This window comes from Equus caballus, chromosome 10, assembly GCF_041296265.1.
Source record: "Equus caballus isolate H_3958 breed thoroughbred chromosome 10, TB-T2T, whole genome shotgun sequence".
In the NCBI taxonomy this organism is placed as follows: Eukaryota; Metazoa; Chordata; class Mammalia; order Perissodactyla; family Equidae; genus Equus; species Equus caballus.
Genome location: NC_091693.1, coordinates 20,816,928 through 20,835,467, shown reverse-complemented (window position 1 = coordinate 20,835,467; position 18,540 = coordinate 20,816,928). Strand labels below are relative to the sequence as shown.

Sequence of the window (18,540 nt, the reverse complement as noted above, 5' to 3'; positions counted from 1 at the left end):
CTTGGGTGAAGTCGGTTTTCTGCTTAAAAACTGTTGATGGCTTTCCACGACTTTTAGGATAAAGCCCAAATCTGTCACCAGAGTCTTCAGGGGCTGGCATGGCCTGGCCCCTGTTAGCATCCCACTTTCTCGGCCTCATTGGGTACCACTCCTCTGCTCCATGCCTCACTGAGTGGGAGGAGCCCTGAGGAAACTCAAAACATAAAGATTTTGCGTATTTCTTTTAAAAAGATGAATCATCTATAGTTACTCTTTTTGTTTCACTTGCAAAAGAAAAAAAAATTGTAAAGGTAAAAAATACTAATAAAGGGACCAGCCTGGTGGTGTAGTGGTTAAGTTCGCATGCTCTGCTTCAGTGGCCCAGGTTGACTGGTTCGGATCCTGGTCAAGGACCTACCCCACTTGTCAGACAAGCTGTGGTGGCAACCCACATACGAAATATTTGATTTGGCGCAGATGTTAGCTCAGGGCTAATCTTCCTCAGGGGGAAAAAAAAACCTAATGAACTTTTCCTGGCCATAGATATTTGTTGAGCCAATCAAGTGGGTCCATAGATAAGTGGGTTGAATTCTATTAGGTTGTAGAGCAAACTCAATATTCTGTATCAAATATGGTTTATTTTTTAGTTTTACTTTAGACCAGAGGTGAAAGGGGTTGCATTTATCATATGCCACGTTTGCTGGCACATCATTGTAAGGCCTTGGTCTTGTTTTATTACATAATTTTGAGGTCCTTTTTTCCCCATTCCCTTTTCCTATTCCCCTCCTACCCTGGGCTGAGACTAGGGTGAGGCAAATGAGGTATTTGCCTCAGGAGAAAAATTTAAGGGAAGCCAAAAACCCCAGTAATCAAGACAAACAATATTTTGGGGCAGTATTTTTAAAAATTCAAAATTAATGCAAACAAACCTATATGGGGATCCGACCCTGCCCTTCCATGATGTATGTGCCTCACCCTAATCCCGGTCCTGCTGGATGCTGTCTGTAGTTTGAATTTTGGTATTCTGTTCATCACGGATAGTCACGTTAATTTTTAATTTTTAAAATACTGCATTAAAATAGTGTGTATTCTTGATCATTGAGGTTTTTGGGGCACCCAAGATCCTCTTCACCCTCCTCCTGGTCTTGTGAGCTTTCCCACAGGTCACCACCCTATGTGGCTCATTTGTATCTTTGTGTTTACGTGGGTTTCTCACAGCAATGAGTGTGCCAATCTACAGAATGTGAAGACACAGCTCCTCACAAGACTGCCCTCGTTTCAGATGCCAGCCACGAGTTTGGGGGTCCACAGGGCCACCCCCACTTGAGACCAGCTAGCTACAAATTGGAAGACCCTATGGACCCCCTCGGGTTTAGTAAATCAGGATCACAGGACTCAAAAAAGCACTATAGTGACAGTTACAGTTTTCTTATAACAAAAGGATACAAATTAGAAGTGATGCATAGAGCGAAGTCAGGGATGTTTCTAAATGTAAAGATCTTGTCATCCTTAGAGACCTGTTATCCTCCAGGCATCAGACTGACAGTTCTCAAAGGGTGTTGCCAACCAGAGACGCTCATTCAAACTTCAGTGTCCAGAGTTTTTAGTGAGATTATGTTACGGATTGATTGACTAACTGGCTGTGAATTTGGGGGGGGGGTCCCCACTTCCCCTTCAGGTTCAGTACTTTATTAGACCAACTCCCAGAACTCAGGAAGGTACTATGTTTACAATTACAGTTTTATCATAAAGAATACAAATCAGGACCTGCCAAATGGAAAGATGCACAGAGCAAGGTCTAGGAGGGTCCCAAATACTTCTGTGTCCTCCGGATTTGTCACCCACCCAGCACACCATTGTGTTACCAACCAGGAAGCCCACCAGAGCTTCAGAGTCTAGAGTTTTTATTGTGGTTTAATTATAGAACGATGATTGATTGAATCATTGGCCGTATGATTGAACCCGGTCTCCAGCCCCCTTTCCTCCCCAGGCCCAAAGTCCCCATCTTCTAATCATACGGTCTTTCCAGAGTATCCTGCCCCCATCCTGAGTCATCTCATTGTCACAAACTCACACAACATGCACTCCTGAGCACAGCCAAAGTCAGGAAGGAGGGGCATCATTGGATGGCCAAGAGATGGCATTGGGAGCTGGTGGCATTGCCCCCAAAATATGAACCACGTCCAACCAATGGTCAAAGAGAGCCAGTAAGGGTAACGTACAGACAAAAGGTATGAGACATAAGATGGAGGGAATTTGAAGCCTGGGTCTGGACTTCACCAAGTGAAATGGGCATGAGGACCTGACTCTATCTCCAACACCCATCTGTGTTTCCCATTAAAAATAAACTTTAGAGGGGCTGGCCGGTGGCATAGTTCGTGTGCTCTGCTTCGCCGGCCTGGGGTTCATGGGCTCGTATCCCGGGTGCAGACCTACACACCATTCATCAAGCCCTGCTGTGGCGGCATCCCACATACAAAATAGAGGAAGACGGGCACAGATGTTAGCTCAGGGCCAATCTTCCTCACCAAAAAATAAATAAATAAATAAACTTTAGGGTGGAAGGGTTTAAACATATACCCCAGCAGAGAGAATAATGTAGTAAATCTTTATGTGCCCTTCACCAGCTTCAAAAATTATCAGTACATGATCAATGTTGTTCCATTTATGCACACCACCCCCCAATACATACACGTGGATTATTTTGAAGCCAATCTCAACCGCATTTTATTTCTTCAGAAAACACTTTGAAGAACTGTTTCTCTTTAAAGAACATAAACACTTAAAAAAACATAACTACTATACCATTACCATATGAAAAAATTAACAAGAACTCCTTCATATCACCAAGTATCCAGTCAGTGGTCAAATTTTCCTGATTGCCCTGTAAAAAAAAGAAAATTTATTCTGATAATTTTTTTAGATTATTTGAATCAGGATCCAAACAAGATCCATACACTGCATTTGGTTGCAATGTCTATCTCATCTCTTTTATTCTATAGCAATGCCGCCCAAAATGGTGGCCATCCCTCATATATGGCTACGGAGGGCTTGAAGTGTGGCTGCTCTGACGCAAGATGTGCTGTACCTACAAAGCCTACGCCAGATTTCAAAGACTTAGCAAGAGAAAAATGTCAATGATCTCAATATTTTTATATTGATGACATGTTGAAATGACTATAATCTGTATGTATCAGGTTAAATAAAATATATCATAAAAATTAATTTCATCTGTTTCTTTTTATTTCTTTTTCTTTTTTGTTAAAAATATGTTCTTGGTTATAGAAACACTTTTTTTTTTTAAGATTTTTTTTTTCCTTTTTCTACCCAAAGCCCCCCGGTACACAGTTGTATACTCTTAGTTGTGGGTCCTTCTAGTTGTGGCACGTGGGACGCCACCTCAGTGTGGCTAGACGAGCAGTGCCATGTTGCGCCCAGGACTCAAACCGGCGAAACACTGGGCTGCCTGCAGCAGAGCGCGCAAACTTAACCACTCGGCCACGGGGCCGGCCCCTGTTTCTTTTTATTTCTTAAAATGTGGCTACTGGAGGAGATTCTGGGTTGGTGAATGCACCGAGGTACTGGAAGGGTGGTGTACCCAGAGAGAGCACGTAAGCTCTGTGCCCCTCCGGTCCCCCATACCTTGCCCTAGGCATCTCTTCCATTTGTCTGTTCCTGAGTTCCTGCCTTGTAAATGAGTTTGGCCAACTACATGGAAGAGGAAGTATTATGTGGGACCTCCAGGGAGGCTACTTAAAGGCAGCTGACTTAGCTGGGGAGTAGCCCTTTAGATCTTTCCTTTCTTTCTCCTCTCTGTACTACTTAGAACTTGGATGTGATGTCCAGAGCTCTTGCAGCCATTTTGGGCCAAGAAATGACCCTGAGGATGGAAGGTATCTAAAAAACGATGGAACAAAAAGGTAGCAGATGCCTGAGTTCCTGATGAGGCGATACCAGCCGTGGACTGCCCACCTCTGGACTATCTGAAATCAAGAAGAAATAAACACCCATCTGTTTAAGCTGTCCAAAACTTTTCAATTAATTAAAAAATAAATTTTTAAAATGAGGCTACTAAAATATTTAAAATTACGTTTGTGACTTGCATTATATTTCTGTTGAAGAGTGCTTGGTCTACTGGTTCATTCTCTCTCTCTCTTTTTTTTTTCTCATAATATATTTATTGTTGAAGAATACAGGTTGTTCATCCTGGACCTTTCCACATCGTGGATTCTCCTGATTGCCTCCTTGTGGGTTTATGTAACACATTCCTCCATCCTCCGGTGGTTAGAGTAAGAGGCATGATCTGGTTCAGGTTCCAGCTGGGGACAAAATATTTCAAAGCTGGTGCTGTGTCCCAACTGTCACATCAAATCAAGAGACGCAGGCTGTTGGACTGTCTCTCTTTGTGATGTTACGATCCCAGCATTGTCATCGTGACCCATCTATTGTCCACTTCCCATCCAGGGCCGCTGTGTGGCCGAGTGGTTAAGTTCGCACACTCTGCTTCAGCGGCCCAGGGTTTTGCCGGTTCGGATCCTGGGTGTGGACATGGCACCGCCCGTCAGGCCACAGTGAGGCGGCGTCCCACATGCCACAACTAGATGGACCCACAACTAGAATATACAACTATGTACTGGGGGGCTTTGGGGAGAAGAAGAAGGGGAAAAAAAGATTGGCAACAGATATTAGCTCAGAGCCAATCTTTAGAAACAAAATTCCCATCTGCTTTTCCTCCTGCCAGCCTTACCAGCCAATGATGACCATTGCCAAGATCCAGGATTTCATTAGGGGTTGCAAAACCCTGATTTTATAACCACATCAGTCTCCTGCATTATCCTGGAATTCTTCTGTAAGAAAACATTCGCTCATCAGCTATTCAGTTCCTATGAGAAACACTGAGGTATATGAATGAAGGAAATAAAGGCGCCCTGGGATCTCACCATCCACAGAAAACCAATGTCGACATTTTCGTGTGTGTGTTATAAAGAGGCAGGACAGCAGAGCGCTGGGCACGCAGCCTTCCAAAAAAGTTTCTGAGTCCTAATCTCAGGTTTACCACGTATTAGACGTCTGTGAAATGGCAGGAATAACAGTATAACCTCATGGGGGTGTTTCAAGGGCAATGGAATATAGCACCCAACAAAGCTTTATATTAGGACTCGGATCTCAAGAAAAATTGTTGAGAAATCACTCTCTGAAAACACTCCTTCGGGGCAGTAGGCAAAAAAGAGTGAAATTGTTCATCTTCACAAATTAGGAGTTTGTGTTGAGGTTTTATAGCTTTTAAAACAATGTACCTTAAGAAATCATCCAGAGAAGCTTCAGGGCTCTGTCATTTCCCTCCATCGATAACAATTAGGAGAGTGCTCACTAATTTTCACACTTAGTCAGTGTTTCACAACTTATGAAACTGACTAAATGATGGGGTTCAAACTTTGTGACCAACTTAAGTGTCATAGGAGTCTTTTTTAATGTTTTGTTTTTAATTGTGGTAAAAAAAAAAAAAAAACACATAACGTAAAATCTACCGCCTTTCCATTTTTAAGCCTACCGTTCGGCTGGAAGTACACGTGCATCGTTATGCAACAGATCGCCAGAACTTTTTTTCTTGCAAAACTGAAACTCCGTACTCGTTACACGTGAACTCTCCATTCCCGCTTCCTCCAGCTGCTGGACACCACCATTCTGCTCTGTCTCCGTGAATTTGATTATTGTGAATACCTCATATAAGTGGAATGAAACTGTACTGTCTTTTTGTGACTGGCTTATTTCACTTCGCACAATGTCCTCAGGGTTCATCCGTGTTGTAGTATGTGACAGGATTGCCTTCTTGTGACTCTTGAACTACTTCAAAATAAAACGTTATAATAAAAAAAAAAAAAAGTCTGGCACATGGGAAGTGCTGATTCAACATCAGTTATCACTGTCCGAGATCTCCCTAAGTGCGTTTTTAACCGGATCTTATTTGCTCTGTTTTCAATGTTCTTTTTCTAGGCAGCTCTAATCACCAGAAAATGAGTAACAATGTCCCTTGGGGGAGAAAAAAAAAATGCATCCCACCGAGTTCTTCCAGACTGGAAGACCTCCCAGCACAACGCTTTATAGCTGGAGACATAATTATGAATCATCTGTAATTTTCACACCCTCCCTTTCCTCCCTTCCTCCTTCCCACCCTTCCTCAGTCTTACAAAACGTGTAGTGTGGTTCTTAGGTGCGCGTAATTTTAATTTACATAATTGGCGTTGCGTTATCCATCTCATTCTATTGTAAGTCGCCTTTCAAACAGCACTGTGTTCTTAAGATCCGTCTATGCTGGATGTGTTCATCCGTCTGCCTCATTGCGTCAACCTCCTTTGCAGGAGCTCCATGGAGAGCAGCCACACATTTACCCAACAACCCCCCTGGGGATGGACAGGCGATGGCTGCCAGCTCCCAGCCACCGCAAAGAACACTGCAAGGCACGTCCTTGTGTGTGCCCCCTTGTGGGTGTGTAAGAATGTCTTTGGGGTGTATAGCCAGGAGAGAGATTCCTGAGGCATGGGATGTGTGTATACTTAATTTGATGAAACAGTGCCAGATTCTTCCTCAGAATCGGAGGCAGCACACTTCCCAGAGTAGCCGCATTCTGACGCCCGTCCATCTCTGACAACACTCCACCCTCTCCATCCTTCTAATATTCTCTAGCCTAGCCGCTGTAAAGTGGCATCTCATTATTGTTTCAATTTTTCATTTCTCTGATAACTAATGAGTTTGAACATCCCCTCACATGCATGCTAGCTTTTTCAAGTTCTGCTTCTGCAAATTGCCTCTTCACAGCCTTTATCCATTTTCTCACAAAGGTGTCCATCTTTTTTCTTATCAATTCACAGGTGCTTCTTGCCTATTATAGGCATGGGTCCCTTGTCCATTTTGGTATCACAAATAACTTCTCCTATTAATAGTCCCTTTTAAATGCCTATTAATGGTCCCTTTTACCCTCTATTAAACTCAAACCCTTAATTTTGACATAATCAAACTAATTAATGTTTGTTCTATGATCTGTGCTTTTTTTTTTTTTTTTTTCTGAGGAAGATTTGCCCTGAGCTAACATCTGTTGCCAATCTTCCTCTTTTTTTTGTATGAGAGCTGCTGTCACAGCATGGTCACTAACAGATGAGTGGTGTAGGTCCATGCCTGGGAACCGAACTCAGGCTGCTGAAGCAGAGGGCACCGAACCTAACCACTAGGCTACTGGGGCTATCACAGAGATTCAATGATATTCTTTCTGGTTATCTTCTATTAATTTTACAAGTGTATGTTTCCCATGTTGCTCTTCAATGCATCTGGAGTCCATCATCAAGTGTGGTGTTAGGTAGGAATCAAGGTGTATTTTTCTCCAAACAGTGAGCCAGGTTCCCCAGCGCCATTCACTAAGTGTCCCATCTTTCCGTCATTAATTTGGGTTGCTATTGTATCATGTTGTATATATAGTGTATATTGTATATATAGTGTAATATTATATTGAGTTAAATATTATATTGAGTAAAAATTGAGGGAACTGGTTTCATGGGTCACAGAAGAGCTGAGAAGCCAAGCAGGGAATGATGAGGCAAGGCAGGGGTTAGAAACTCAGCAAGCTGCTAGTCCCTAGGCCAGAAGGAGAAAGGGAGGATGTGGTATGACCAGAACCCAGAAGCTGGAGCCATCTGGAAGGCACTGACTCATGGTGGGATTTGCTTAGAGGTGGCTACATTCACCGAAGAAATACAGCTACTCCTGAAGACACCCACCAAAGCAGAGAGAGGGAGATAAATACCCTGGCTTGTCCCCTCCTCCCAGAGGCAGTCTTCTCCCAGTGCTTCCCAGTAGCCTAACGTAGTGATAAGCCAGGAAGCAAAGGAGGCTGGGAAATGTAGTTCTTGTGATACAGACTAGGGAAGGACAGGGAATGGATCTGAGAGCAGACAACGACCGGCAGAACTCCTAACCTTGGGCCTCAAGTCGGGCAGGAAAAAGAGCATGAAAATTTTCTGCAAAGTCCTGTGTGGCTGGGTCACACGGGTACCCCAAACCAAGCCTGGTGGCTAGAGCATTGCAATGAACTGATTGATTAGCTTGTAAGTGGGGCCGAGTAGGGAATGGGCGGGAGGGTGAAATGCATGTTGGGAAGGTAAGCTGCAAATATGGACTGCTGACCAAAGCACAGAGTGGCCCGGTCTGTGGGACGACAAGAGCCAGGAACTTGAGTGTCATCTCAGCTCTCTTTCTCTCTTTCTCTGGTCTGCCTTCCCTTCTTAGTTTTGCTCTCTCGGATCTCCTGTCCCTTATGAAACTGAATCCAAGGCTGAGGCAGTTGCAGGCTCCTTATCTTCTTGATTGGAGGAGCGAGAGCTCATCCCTGACAGCTTTAGTCAGAAATAAGTCCCAGGGCAGAGCCTGATTGGTGGGCTTTGGTCATGTGACCATCTTTGGGCCAATCACCATGGCTGGGGCATGAGGCACTGTGATTGGCTCAGCCGGAGTCACATGAGTACCTCTGTGGTCCCAGAGGGCAGGGTGTGTCTTGAGAAGCCCTTAATCAAGACAGTGTGATTGACCCCGAGAGCGCTATGGTCATTCTGTCTCTATTACTAACCTCCCGCTTTCTGGTTAGGTGTTAGAGACGTGCAGTTTGCCAGAAACGAAGCAGAGGGAGTCTTAGCTCATTTGGCTCAAACAGTCTTGCACTGTTGAAAAGCAGACTCAATAGGAAGAGGCTAAAAGGAGGAGAGGTAATTCTCAGGAGGGGCTGAAGCTCTTGACATACTGAAACGTAAATTGGATAAATATCCGTTGTAAACGGAGTGTGATTGCATCTTTTAGGTACGTTGGCATTAGAGTATTTGATTGGAGGTTTTCCTTGTGTATACGTGTGTGTGTGCACTCTGGGTGACGACGGGGGTGATTCAGAGAATGTGGGGGGCTCTGGGGTGTGAATGGGGGTGCCACTACACTACCCAGGGAACTTCTGGGGGTGTGAATGGGGTGACCAGGGGACCTTAGGGTGGGAGTGGCAGAGACTTTAGCAGAAGTAGGGTGTCTGGAGATGACTAAGGTGTCTTGAGTAACTTTGAGGGTGCTATTGAGAGTGTCTAGGGGTGATATTGAGGGTACAAATGTGAGTGGCTGTGGGACATCTTTTGGAAGTATGAGTGGGGTGACTTTGGAGCTGCATGTGGAGGTGACTCTAGAAATGGTTGAGATGCTTCTGTGGGGTGGCCTTGGGGCTGTGGGTGGGGTTGATTATGACGCTCTCTCGGGGCTGACTGTGGAGTAAGTGGGTGCGATTTGAGACAGCTCTGAGGGTGTGAGTGCGGATGACTTTGAGTAGACTTTACGGGGACTTGGGGATGATTTGTGAGTGAGAGGAGAAGTCATTTTGGGGTTTCTAGGAGCTGACTGGAAATGCAAGTGGAGCTGATTTTGAGGATGTCTGTGGCTAAACTTTGGGGGTGTCTGTTGGGGATGCTGCTCGTGGGTGTCACGGGGATGAGTTTGGAGGGTGACCTTGGAGAGCGTCTGGGGATGACTCCGGGGCATCCTCCACCTCCACTTGATGCGAATTCGATTTTACTGGGGGTAGGGGACAGGGTGGGGGCATTCAGGGATTGGCTGCTATGGTGTCCTGGATCCACTGCACATGGGGTATCAGTTTGGTGTAGACGGCGGGCTTATTGGGCCTGCCACACGGGATGTGGCCCCAGGACGTGACTCCTTGAAACACACCATCGCAGATCAGCGGGCCCCCTGAGTCACCCTACAGCACAAGGGGGAGAGAGAGAGGTCCGTGAAGCCCCGGGTTCTGCCTGCGGGGCCCCAGCTCTCAGACCTGGGCTCACCGATCACACCCAGCGACCCCCCAGCTATGGGGAAAGAGACAGTTATCCCCAGAGTCCACTCCCAGAGAAGGGAAGCCAGATTCCAGCAGAGAGGACAGTGCCTCGAGTCCTGGCCCATGGGGATGGGACTTCAGGGTCCAGGTTCTGCACATGGGGCAGGGTCCAGCAGGACAGTACCTGCAGACAGGTCAGCGCAGAGGAGGAGCAGGATACGTGTATGGGACCTTTCCACCCTCGGGGTCATCTCAGATGTCACCTCTGCCAAGAAACTTTCTTGGACTTGACAGAAAATATGTGTCAGAGGGAGGAAGGGGTGAACTATGATGTGGAAGGAGATACAGGGATGTCTGGATGGGGGTTTGGGAAAGAGAGGGGGCACACGGGGAGGGAGCTGAGGCATGGGGGCGGGGCTACAACTGGGAAAAGTGGGACAGATGCCTACTTTGCTCTCACACCCAGTCTGGAATCTGAGTCCCCTCCCCCGAAGACTTCGAAGCCCTGGGGGCACAGGCTCACTTACCACGCATGTGTCCTTGCCGCCCTCCAAGTGTCCAGCACACAGCATGTACTCTGTCACCTTCTGGGAGTGGGCGTTGTCACACACATCGTTGGACAGGAGAGTGAGGTCCACACACCGGAGTTCATCTGGGTATGTGACTATGGGCCAGGGAGATAAGGACACGCAGGTGTCCTCAGCCCTCCTCCCTCAGACCCGGGAGTCCAGCCCCTCCTCCCTCAGACCCTGGACTGCAGGTCTCAGCCCCTCCTCCCTCAGACCCAGGAGTCCAGCCCCAGCCCCTCCTCCCTCAGACACAGGAGTCCAGGCCCCCAGCCCCTCCTCCCTCAGACCCAGGAGTCCAGCCCCAGCCCCTCCTCCCTCAGACCCAGGACTCCAGGCCCCCAGCCCCTCCTCCCTCAGGCTAGGAGTCCGGGCCACCAGCCACTCCTCCCTTACCCCCGGGGGTCTGGGCTCCAGGCTGCAGGTCTGGCCCCCGACATACACTTATCTGTTTCGATGCTGCCCCAGCCGGAGGCATAGCAGGTGCTCCCCAGTACAGGTTCCTGGGTGGGCTGCGCCAGCTGGAGCAGCATGAGGTCGTGGCTGTAGTCGTCTCCTGGGAGGCGGTTGCTGTTCTCCAGGAGGCTCAGATTGAAGCCAGGGTGTGGGAAGCTTTTAGCGACGAGGAAGAACTGGGCTGTGTCTTCATCCTCAAACAGATTGTGGCGCCCCAGCCAGATCTGGTAACAGCTGGGGAGAGAGGGGGATGGAGGGAATGAGGAGAGGGGAGGCGGGAGGGGGGTGGGGCAGGGGAGCCTGGGGAAGGGTCCAAAACGGGAAAGAAGAACAAGGAGAAAACACGAGAGAGAGAGAGAGAGAGAGAGAGAGAGAGAGAGAGAGAGAGAGAGAGAGAGAGAGAGAGAGAGAGGGCGAGAGAGAGAGAGAAGGAAAGATTGGAGTCATGGAGAAATAGAGACAGTGAGGAAAAAAGAATGACAGCGTGAAAGGCAGATCCAGGGACAAAGAGAAACGGAGTGGAAAAAAAGAGCTTAAAAAAGATAGGGCATGAGGAAGGCAGGGGAACAGTGAGCTAGAGAGAGCACGGATGGAGGAGGAGACAAGACAGTGAGACTCGTCACAGCAGGAGTGGAAAGGCGGAGAGGCAGGAGAAGGAGAAATGGAGTGAGTAGGCACGGAGGAAGTCAAGAGCGATTGAGAAACAGGACGGAGGGAGGGGAGACAGAGTGAGAGAGAAGGGGGGCGGGAGGTGGGGCAGGGGAGGAGGGGAGGCCTGAGGCGGCTCAGCGGCAGCTGGGGCTGTGGGGCTGGTTCCCCAGCAGCTGGGTGGCCCGGCCCCCCCCAAGGCCAGCGTCCCCTCCCTCCCCAGCACCTTCTCCCTTTCTCCTTCTCCTTCCACCTTCCTCCATTGCCCCCACCCAGTGCCAGCTGAAACCAGCCCTTCCCTGTGTCCCACTGAATGAACGACGCACACCAGGCCCACATCCCTCGGGGCCTCTGCACCTGCTGTTCCCTCTGCTCTTCCCCCAGACAGCACGCGGCTCACCCTCACCTGCCGCAGGTGTCTGCCCAGCCTCACCTTCCGCACGAGGTCACCCCCCTCATCACACCAGCCACCTCCCTGGCTCTGCTCTCTCTCCTCCCACCCCCACAGCTCCCTCACCTCCTGACAAGTACCATCACTTCTGTGCCATGTTCACTGTGTCTGTCTGTCTGTCTCCCCTCCCCAGAACGAGAGCTCCACGGTGGAGGCTGTTCTCCGTCTGATCACTGCTGTCTTCCCAGGGGCTGGGACAGTGTCAAGCAGGTAGCAGATGCTCAGTAAACACATGGTGAAGGAAGGAATGGGGGAACTATGATGTGGAGGAGTGAGATGCTGATGGTGCCCGGATGGGGGTGTCGGAAGGGCAGGCATATGCGGGAGGGAGCCGAGACACTGGGGGGCAGCTCCAGCCGGGAAGCAGGAGAGACAATGCCTGGTTAGGCACTCACACCCCGGCCCTGAGTCTGGGTCCACCCCCTCAGAGCTGCAGCATCTTAGCAGGAGAGGGCGGCTCACCAGGCAGATGCTTCCACTATCATCCCTGTGGGTAGCGCACAGCACGAACTCGGTCATCTTCTCTGGGTAGGCTCGGGCACACTTCTCATTAGACTGGAGTCGGAGTTCCACACACTGGAGTGTGCCTGACCCTCTGTCTATGGGCAATGGAGAGACAGAGCTGTGGCCAGTCGCACCTGGCTTTTCAGTCCCCTCCTCCCTCAGACCCCACTGTCTGGGCCCCCAGGTTCCCCCCTCAGACCCGCTGTCTGGGCTCCACGCGGTGTGTCCGGCCCTGGCGTACTTGTAAACGTGCTGATCAGGCCCCAGCCCGAGGTGTAGCAGGTGCTTCCCAGTTTGGGTTCCTGGGTGGGCAGGTCCAGGATCTTCACAGCGTCTGTTATCCGGGCGGGCTGAGCCAGGCGGAGCAGCATGAGGTCGTGGCTGATGTCATCATAAGGGCGCAGGTATTTCTTCTTCAGGAGGCTCAGGTCGAATTGTGGATCTAGGAAGCTGTCACTGACCTGGTGGAACTGGGCTGTGTCTTCATCCTCAGACAGATTGTGACGCCCCAGCCAGATCTGGTAATGGCTGGGGAGAAAGAGGGATGGAGGGAATGAGGAGGAGAGGGGAGGGGAGAAGGGAGATGGGGCAGGGGAGCCTGGGGGAGGGTCCCGAAGAGAGAAAGAGAAACAGTGAGAAAAACAAAGAGAGAGATAAGAAAGATCATGAAGAGAGAAGAAAGAGTCATGAGGAAAAATAGAGACAGTGAGGGAGGAAAGAAAGAAATGTGACAGTGTGAAAGAGGCAGATCTGGAGAGAAATGGAGTAAAAGAGAGGTTAAAATGATAGAATGAAAAAGACAGAGAGGAGAATGAGAAAAAGAAGGAGCGGTTAAGATATAGGATGAGAAACAGAGACAGTGAGAACTCATCACAGGGAAGAAGCAAAGAGTGAAGAGGCAGGAGAAGGAGAAATAGAGAAAGTGAGTAAGCACGGAGGAAGTAAAAAGAGCAACCGAGAAACAGAGGAGAGCAGGCCAGGGATGGGGACACAGAGTGAGAGAGAAGAGGGGGGAGGGCGGGAGGTGGGGCAGGGGGAGGGGGAGGGGCTGTTCTAAAGGAAAGTCCATTGGGGGAAAGTAACAGTTCAGGGTGGCAACAGCGTCTCATTGGCTGAGCTGCAGCATTTCTCATTGGCTGAGCTGCGGCGTTTCTCATTGGCTGATCTGCAACGTTTCTCATTGGCTGAGCTGCAGCGTTTCTCATTGGCTGAGCTGCATCACTTCTCATTGGCTGGACTGTTGCCAGGTGGGGAGAGAAATCTTCCTTCAGTAGCAAAGTGGTTTTACTTCCTGTCCAAGATGCAGGCATCCTTTGGTGTAACTGACGATGTGTGATAGGGCGTGGGAGCTCCCCCTACAGGCCTTCGCCACTCCAATTTAGTTGAGGTTTCTTTTATTAATTTCCACCCCTGTGTCCCCCTGGACGGACAACTGTCCTGGAGAGAGGGGCTGGGCAGCGTGAGAAGTCTCCCCCACCCCCCCATGTTGGGATGATCCCTTCCTTTTCTCTGGGGGTCCCTGCAGTCCCATCCTGGGGGTGAGTGTGCTCAGCGGTGATGGGGTAGAGGGAGTGGGGCAGACACCGAGAGAGAGAGAGATGGGGCGGAGAGATGGAGGGTGAGACACCCAGCGACAGAGATGGCAGCTGAGAGACCCAGAGATGGACAGAGACAGGGAGAGACACAGAGACATGGAGACAGATGAGAGGGGGAGATAGAGACAAATCATAGTCACACAGAGAGAGACACAACAGAGACAGGACAGAGGGAGAAACAGGAAGACAGAGAGACAGTTACATGGGGAGACACAGAGAGACCAGGCAGCCATGGCAGGGCTTCCCTGGGGCCATCCAGTCCCAGCCCCGCCTCTCTCCCTGGGCCCTGGACCAGTGCCATCCTTCTCTCCCTCAGCCCCCAGCCTCCCCTGAGGTTATCCCAGGGCAATGGTCCTGGCTGACCATTCCTGTGGGAGCACAGATGCCACCAACCCCCCCCAGACCTTCTGCCCCTACTCACTCACTCATGCAGTGAGCGGCTGTGAGCACCCACTGGGGGTGCACCAGAACGCCCCCACACTGGAAGTGCCCTTGATGATACACAGCCACCTGCCAGGGTTTGGAATGCTTCTCACACTCCCAGCCTCCTATGATCCGGGACTGGATGGGGGGCAGGGCGCCTGTGAAAGGGGTGCTAGGTCAGGGGGGTGGAGGTTAGCCATGGGGCTGGGGGACTGAGCTAGAAGAGGGAGCTGTGCGGTGGGGTTAGGGGCACATGGGGGCAGAGGACCAGGCTGGGGGTCTGGGAACATGGGCAATGGGTGTTGGGAAGGACCTGGAATTCCTGAACCGTCCCTGGGATTTTGGGATAGTGGTTGTTTCTGGGTGAGGAGATTTTATGCAGAGAGCAGAGTCGACCCCAGGGATCAGGGTAGGAGACAACATGGCAGCATTTGGAGCAGCATGTGGTGTGGGAGTCGGGTGTTTTGGGGGTGACTTGGGGTCTTGGACTGAGGGAGAGGAAGCTGTGAATTCTGAGAAAGAGATTCTGAAAACCAGGGATAAAGGCCCCAAGAGAGCAGCCCAGATGCTGGGGGCAGAGAGGATTTGGGAGGTTAAGGGGAACTCAGGCTGTGAATGTTTAGGGCCAGCGTTGGGCTTTCAGGTCCTTAAAAGGATGCAGATTTGGGGAATCAGGTCCGAGAGGCCAAGAAGAGCGTCTGAGCTGGGGAATCTGGGTGTGATTTACGGTGCCTGGATTGGGGCTGGGAGAGTTGGGAGAATTTGGGGTTCTAAGTCAAAGAGTGAATGAAAGGCTTAGACTGGGAGAGATCCTGTGACGGTTTGGGGTCCTGTGAACCAGGAATGGCTTCCAATGGGGTGAGGGTTCTGGGGGATACGGTTCAGGTCAGGCTGGGGCCAGGGCTGAGCAGGGAGGGGTGAGTGATAATCAATGGGATAGGATATGGATTGGGATCTTTGTTTTTAAAGGGGATGAGGGTCATGGAGTGATTTATGGTTCATTTAGTCTGCTCCAAGGGCAGGAATGGAGAAGGGAGGGACGTGGGGGCCAAGTGGATGTAGGGTGGACTCAAGGCCCTGCTTGACGTGGAATCCTAGAATCACCTATTGGGGTACCCAAGGGAGTTCAGGGCAGGACAACGGGGCTTGTAAAGTATTGGGGCTCTTGAGGCTCCTGGAAAAGCAGAGATGCTAAAAGAAGGGATTTGTGTTGGAGAAGACCTGAAGCGAGGGAGTGATGGATTTTCTGTGAGAGAGAAGTTGCTGTTGGGGGTGTCTGGGTATTTTACTTGAGGAGAAGACTGGCAGTGCTGGATAGGGGTCTGGAGCAAAGATTCAATGAAGGAGGGGAAATGTTCAGAACCCCCATACCAGGGTGGGGAGCCCACTTGGAGTCACAGGTCAAGTAGCGTGGCTGAGAAGAAGCAAGAGTGTCTGGAGGCATTCGTGTGTCCTGGCAGCAGGACTGGCAGGTCAGAGGTCCAGGTCTGGGGGACAAGGTTGAGAGCTGACAGCTGGATGGGAAATATCACTGGGACCTGGTGGGACTCATGAGCTCAGGAGCCAGATCACTGATCCATAGAGAACTAGGTGGTAGAGGGGGATGATGAGGGTCCCAGGGACCCGTGGGATTGGGAGAAGACCTTGGAAGAATGGGAGACCTGAAAGAGAGACAGAGATGGCCCAGAATTTGCCTCTTTGGTAAAGTGGCTGGGGGCAGGGAGAAGGTTCTAGGAGCCCCTGGGAGGGAGCAGGGACTTAGTGTGGAATGAGGACTGTGAGGAATTTGATGAAGGTGCAGGGGCTGCGATAGGTTTTTAGGATGGAGCTGGGGAGACAGGGGGAGCCTGGTACTTGGGATGGACTGTGGGTTGGAGGGCTGTGTTGGGGTGGGCCGTGGGTTGGGGGATGAGGCTGGGGTGCTGGGGGAGAAGGGAAAGACATATGAGGAGGTGAGGGCCCGCTCCCCATCCCGCATCCCCTGCTCTGTCTCACCAGTCTCGCCCAGGGATAAGTCGAGGCACAGAACCAGGAACCACATGGTGACAGAGGTGTCCAAGGGCAGGCAGGCGGTGAGCCTTGAGCTGGAGAGCCTCCCTGGGGAGTCTTTTAAAGCTCTCCTTCCCCCAGGGCCCCACCCCTGCCCCGCAGGCACCCGGATGCTGGCCAAGGGCCTGCGCCTGCTGGCTGGGAGCTGGACACCTCCTCCCACGTGCAAGGCTGTTGAAGGGAGGGAGAGCCAGAACTTGTTTTCCTGTAGGTCTTAGATTACCCTGGGTGCGTTTTGGGGGCTAAGGCCAGATGCGGCAGGGCGTATGGCTCCTGGGGGCTTGCTCTTGAGGACAACATTGGTGAGAAGTGCCAGTGGGAGGGACAGAAATAGTAGGGTATCACTGACCCTGATACCATGCCTCATACGCCTTACCCCCAAGACTTAGTGTCCCCTGACGTACCAGCAGTGGGGCTCTGAGACCCCCTGATCCTTGCTACGCTCTGAGCCGATAGGAGAGCACTCCCACTTTCTGCGTCCCTTGAAATAGAAGACTTGGCTTTCAGAACTCCCTGATGGTTGCTCTCTCAGGCTAAGAATCTAGTTCTCTAATCTATTGATCCTCTCAAAACAAGCCCTTGGGGGTCTTAAAGATCCATAATCATAGCACCCCCAGAACCACAGGTCCTGGGGTCACCCAGAGCAAGTTTCCTAGCATTCCCAAATCCAATGTCCTCCAAAACAAGGCTGGGGTCCACATGACGTCCACTCCTTAGTCTCCAGATCTGGGACCTTGGCTTCCCAAGGATTCTGGATGATGTGCCCTCCCGGGACAAGAGCATGATCCCTGCAAAGTCTAAGGTGCCCTACTCTGTAAATAAGATATTTAGGGCTCAAGAGCCAGGTTTGTGTACCTCAAGATTGAGGTGGCCTTGAAAATCCCATTGTGGGGTCTCAGAGGAGAATCAGGAAGTATCCTCCCGTGGCCTCCATTGTTAATCTGATTAGGTTTTCTAGGCTTCCAGCACGTTGATTATCTCTGCTGTTCAGTACAACCAGAAGAGGTCACGTGGGTCAGCCCAGCTGTGTGTCAAGAACTTGGTAAAATCTTCCTTCTTTCCTACATGAGAAAACAGAAGATCCTAAGATAGCTAGTGAGATGTAAGTGGGCACAGATAAGCACAGTTTAAAACCTTAAGGACTAGGGCAGAAGGATATGCTCAGCCAGTGGCCGGATCTCTGACACTCCCTCACGTACATACCAAAAGTTACCAGAATCACCAAGTGGAGAGAGGTGTGCCTCAGCTTGAGTGAGGACCTCCTTGATCCAGTGCTGCCATCTTGTTCCCATCTACAACACAACCAAAACTCGATCCAACTCAACCAACCCAATCCAAAGCAACCCACAGACGCCCAGCCAATTCAACCAACTACAGCACAACCTAACCCAATTTAACCCAACCCAAACCAACCACACCATACACACCTAAATCCAAGGCAACTCAGTGCCATCCAGTTTAGCTCAGACCAGCCCAAACCCATCCACACAATCCTGATCCAACTCAACTCAACCCGCCCAATTTAACCCAACCCAGCCCAACTCCCCACGTCTTCACCTTTCAAAATCAAACCAAACTCATGCCTGTCCTCGCGTCCAATTCTATCAACCCCTATCTCTGTGTCTTCTGCACTGGAAACCAAACCGACTCCCATTCCCAATTCAACCCACACATACGTCTCAACCGAAAGCAAAGCAAACCCATCCCCAACCCCAACGGTGCCACCACAAACCAACTGCACCATTGTCAGTCCCTAACCCAACCCCAGCACAATCCTGTCCCCATCTCTAATCCTGCTCCAAACCCACCCCCATTTTAACTGCTTTTTCTGCTCCATCCACAAGCCACCCTGGCATCCTCTCTGACCCAGGGAAACCCAGATCCAGTCCCCTCCCAACTCTCAAAGAAACCTCCATCACTCTTCTTAACTGATGACACCCTGGGCTCTGAACTCTCAGGAGTCCGAGCCTGCACCCTAAACTCCAGCACACCCCATGGTGTTCATCAGGGGCCCTGGAT

At 50.3% G+C, this 18,540-nt stretch overlaps 2 protein-coding genes across 4 annotated transcripts; both read right to left on the bottom strand.

Annotated features, from left to right (window-relative positions):
* Positions 1-7,859: 7,859 nt before the first annotated feature.
* On the bottom strand, positions 7,860-14,630 carry LOC111775413 (kallikrein-1-like). Of its 3 annotated transcripts, XM_070224771.1 has the most exons (6): positions 14,471-14,630; positions 12,696-12,982; positions 12,413-12,549; positions 10,838-11,085; positions 10,357-10,493; positions 8,663-9,754 (listed from the first exon to the last, which is right to left on the bottom strand). In XM_070224771.1, exons 3-6 carry the CDS (start codon positions 12,433-12,435, stop codon positions 9,599-9,601), a joined length of 564 nt encoding a protein of 187 aa, XP_070080872.1. In that variant the 5' UTR covers positions 12,436-12,549; positions 12,696-12,982; positions 14,471-14,630; the 3' UTR covers positions 8,663-9,598. The 3 variants fall into 3 exon arrangements, with proteins under 3 accessions (XP_023507037.2, XP_070080872.1, XP_070080871.1); XM_070224770.1 differs by lacking the exon at positions 14,471-14,630 and having other exon boundaries at positions 12,696-13,473; XM_023651269.2 differs by lacking the exons at positions 12,413-12,549; positions 12,696-12,982; positions 14,471-14,630 and adding an exon at positions 12,017-12,199 and having other exon boundaries at positions 7,860-9,754.
* On the bottom strand, positions 12,613-16,513 carry LOC138916037 (kallikrein-1E2-like). Its single transcript, XM_070225617.1, has 3 exons — positions 16,468-16,513; positions 14,471-14,630; positions 12,613-12,982 (listed from the first exon to the last, which is right to left on the bottom strand). The coding sequence occupies exons 1-3, from the start codon at positions 16,511-16,513 to the stop codon at positions 12,613-12,615; spliced, it is 576 nt and encodes a 191-aa protein (XP_070081718.1).
* Between the last annotated feature and the right edge of the window lie 2,027 nt (positions 16,514-18,540).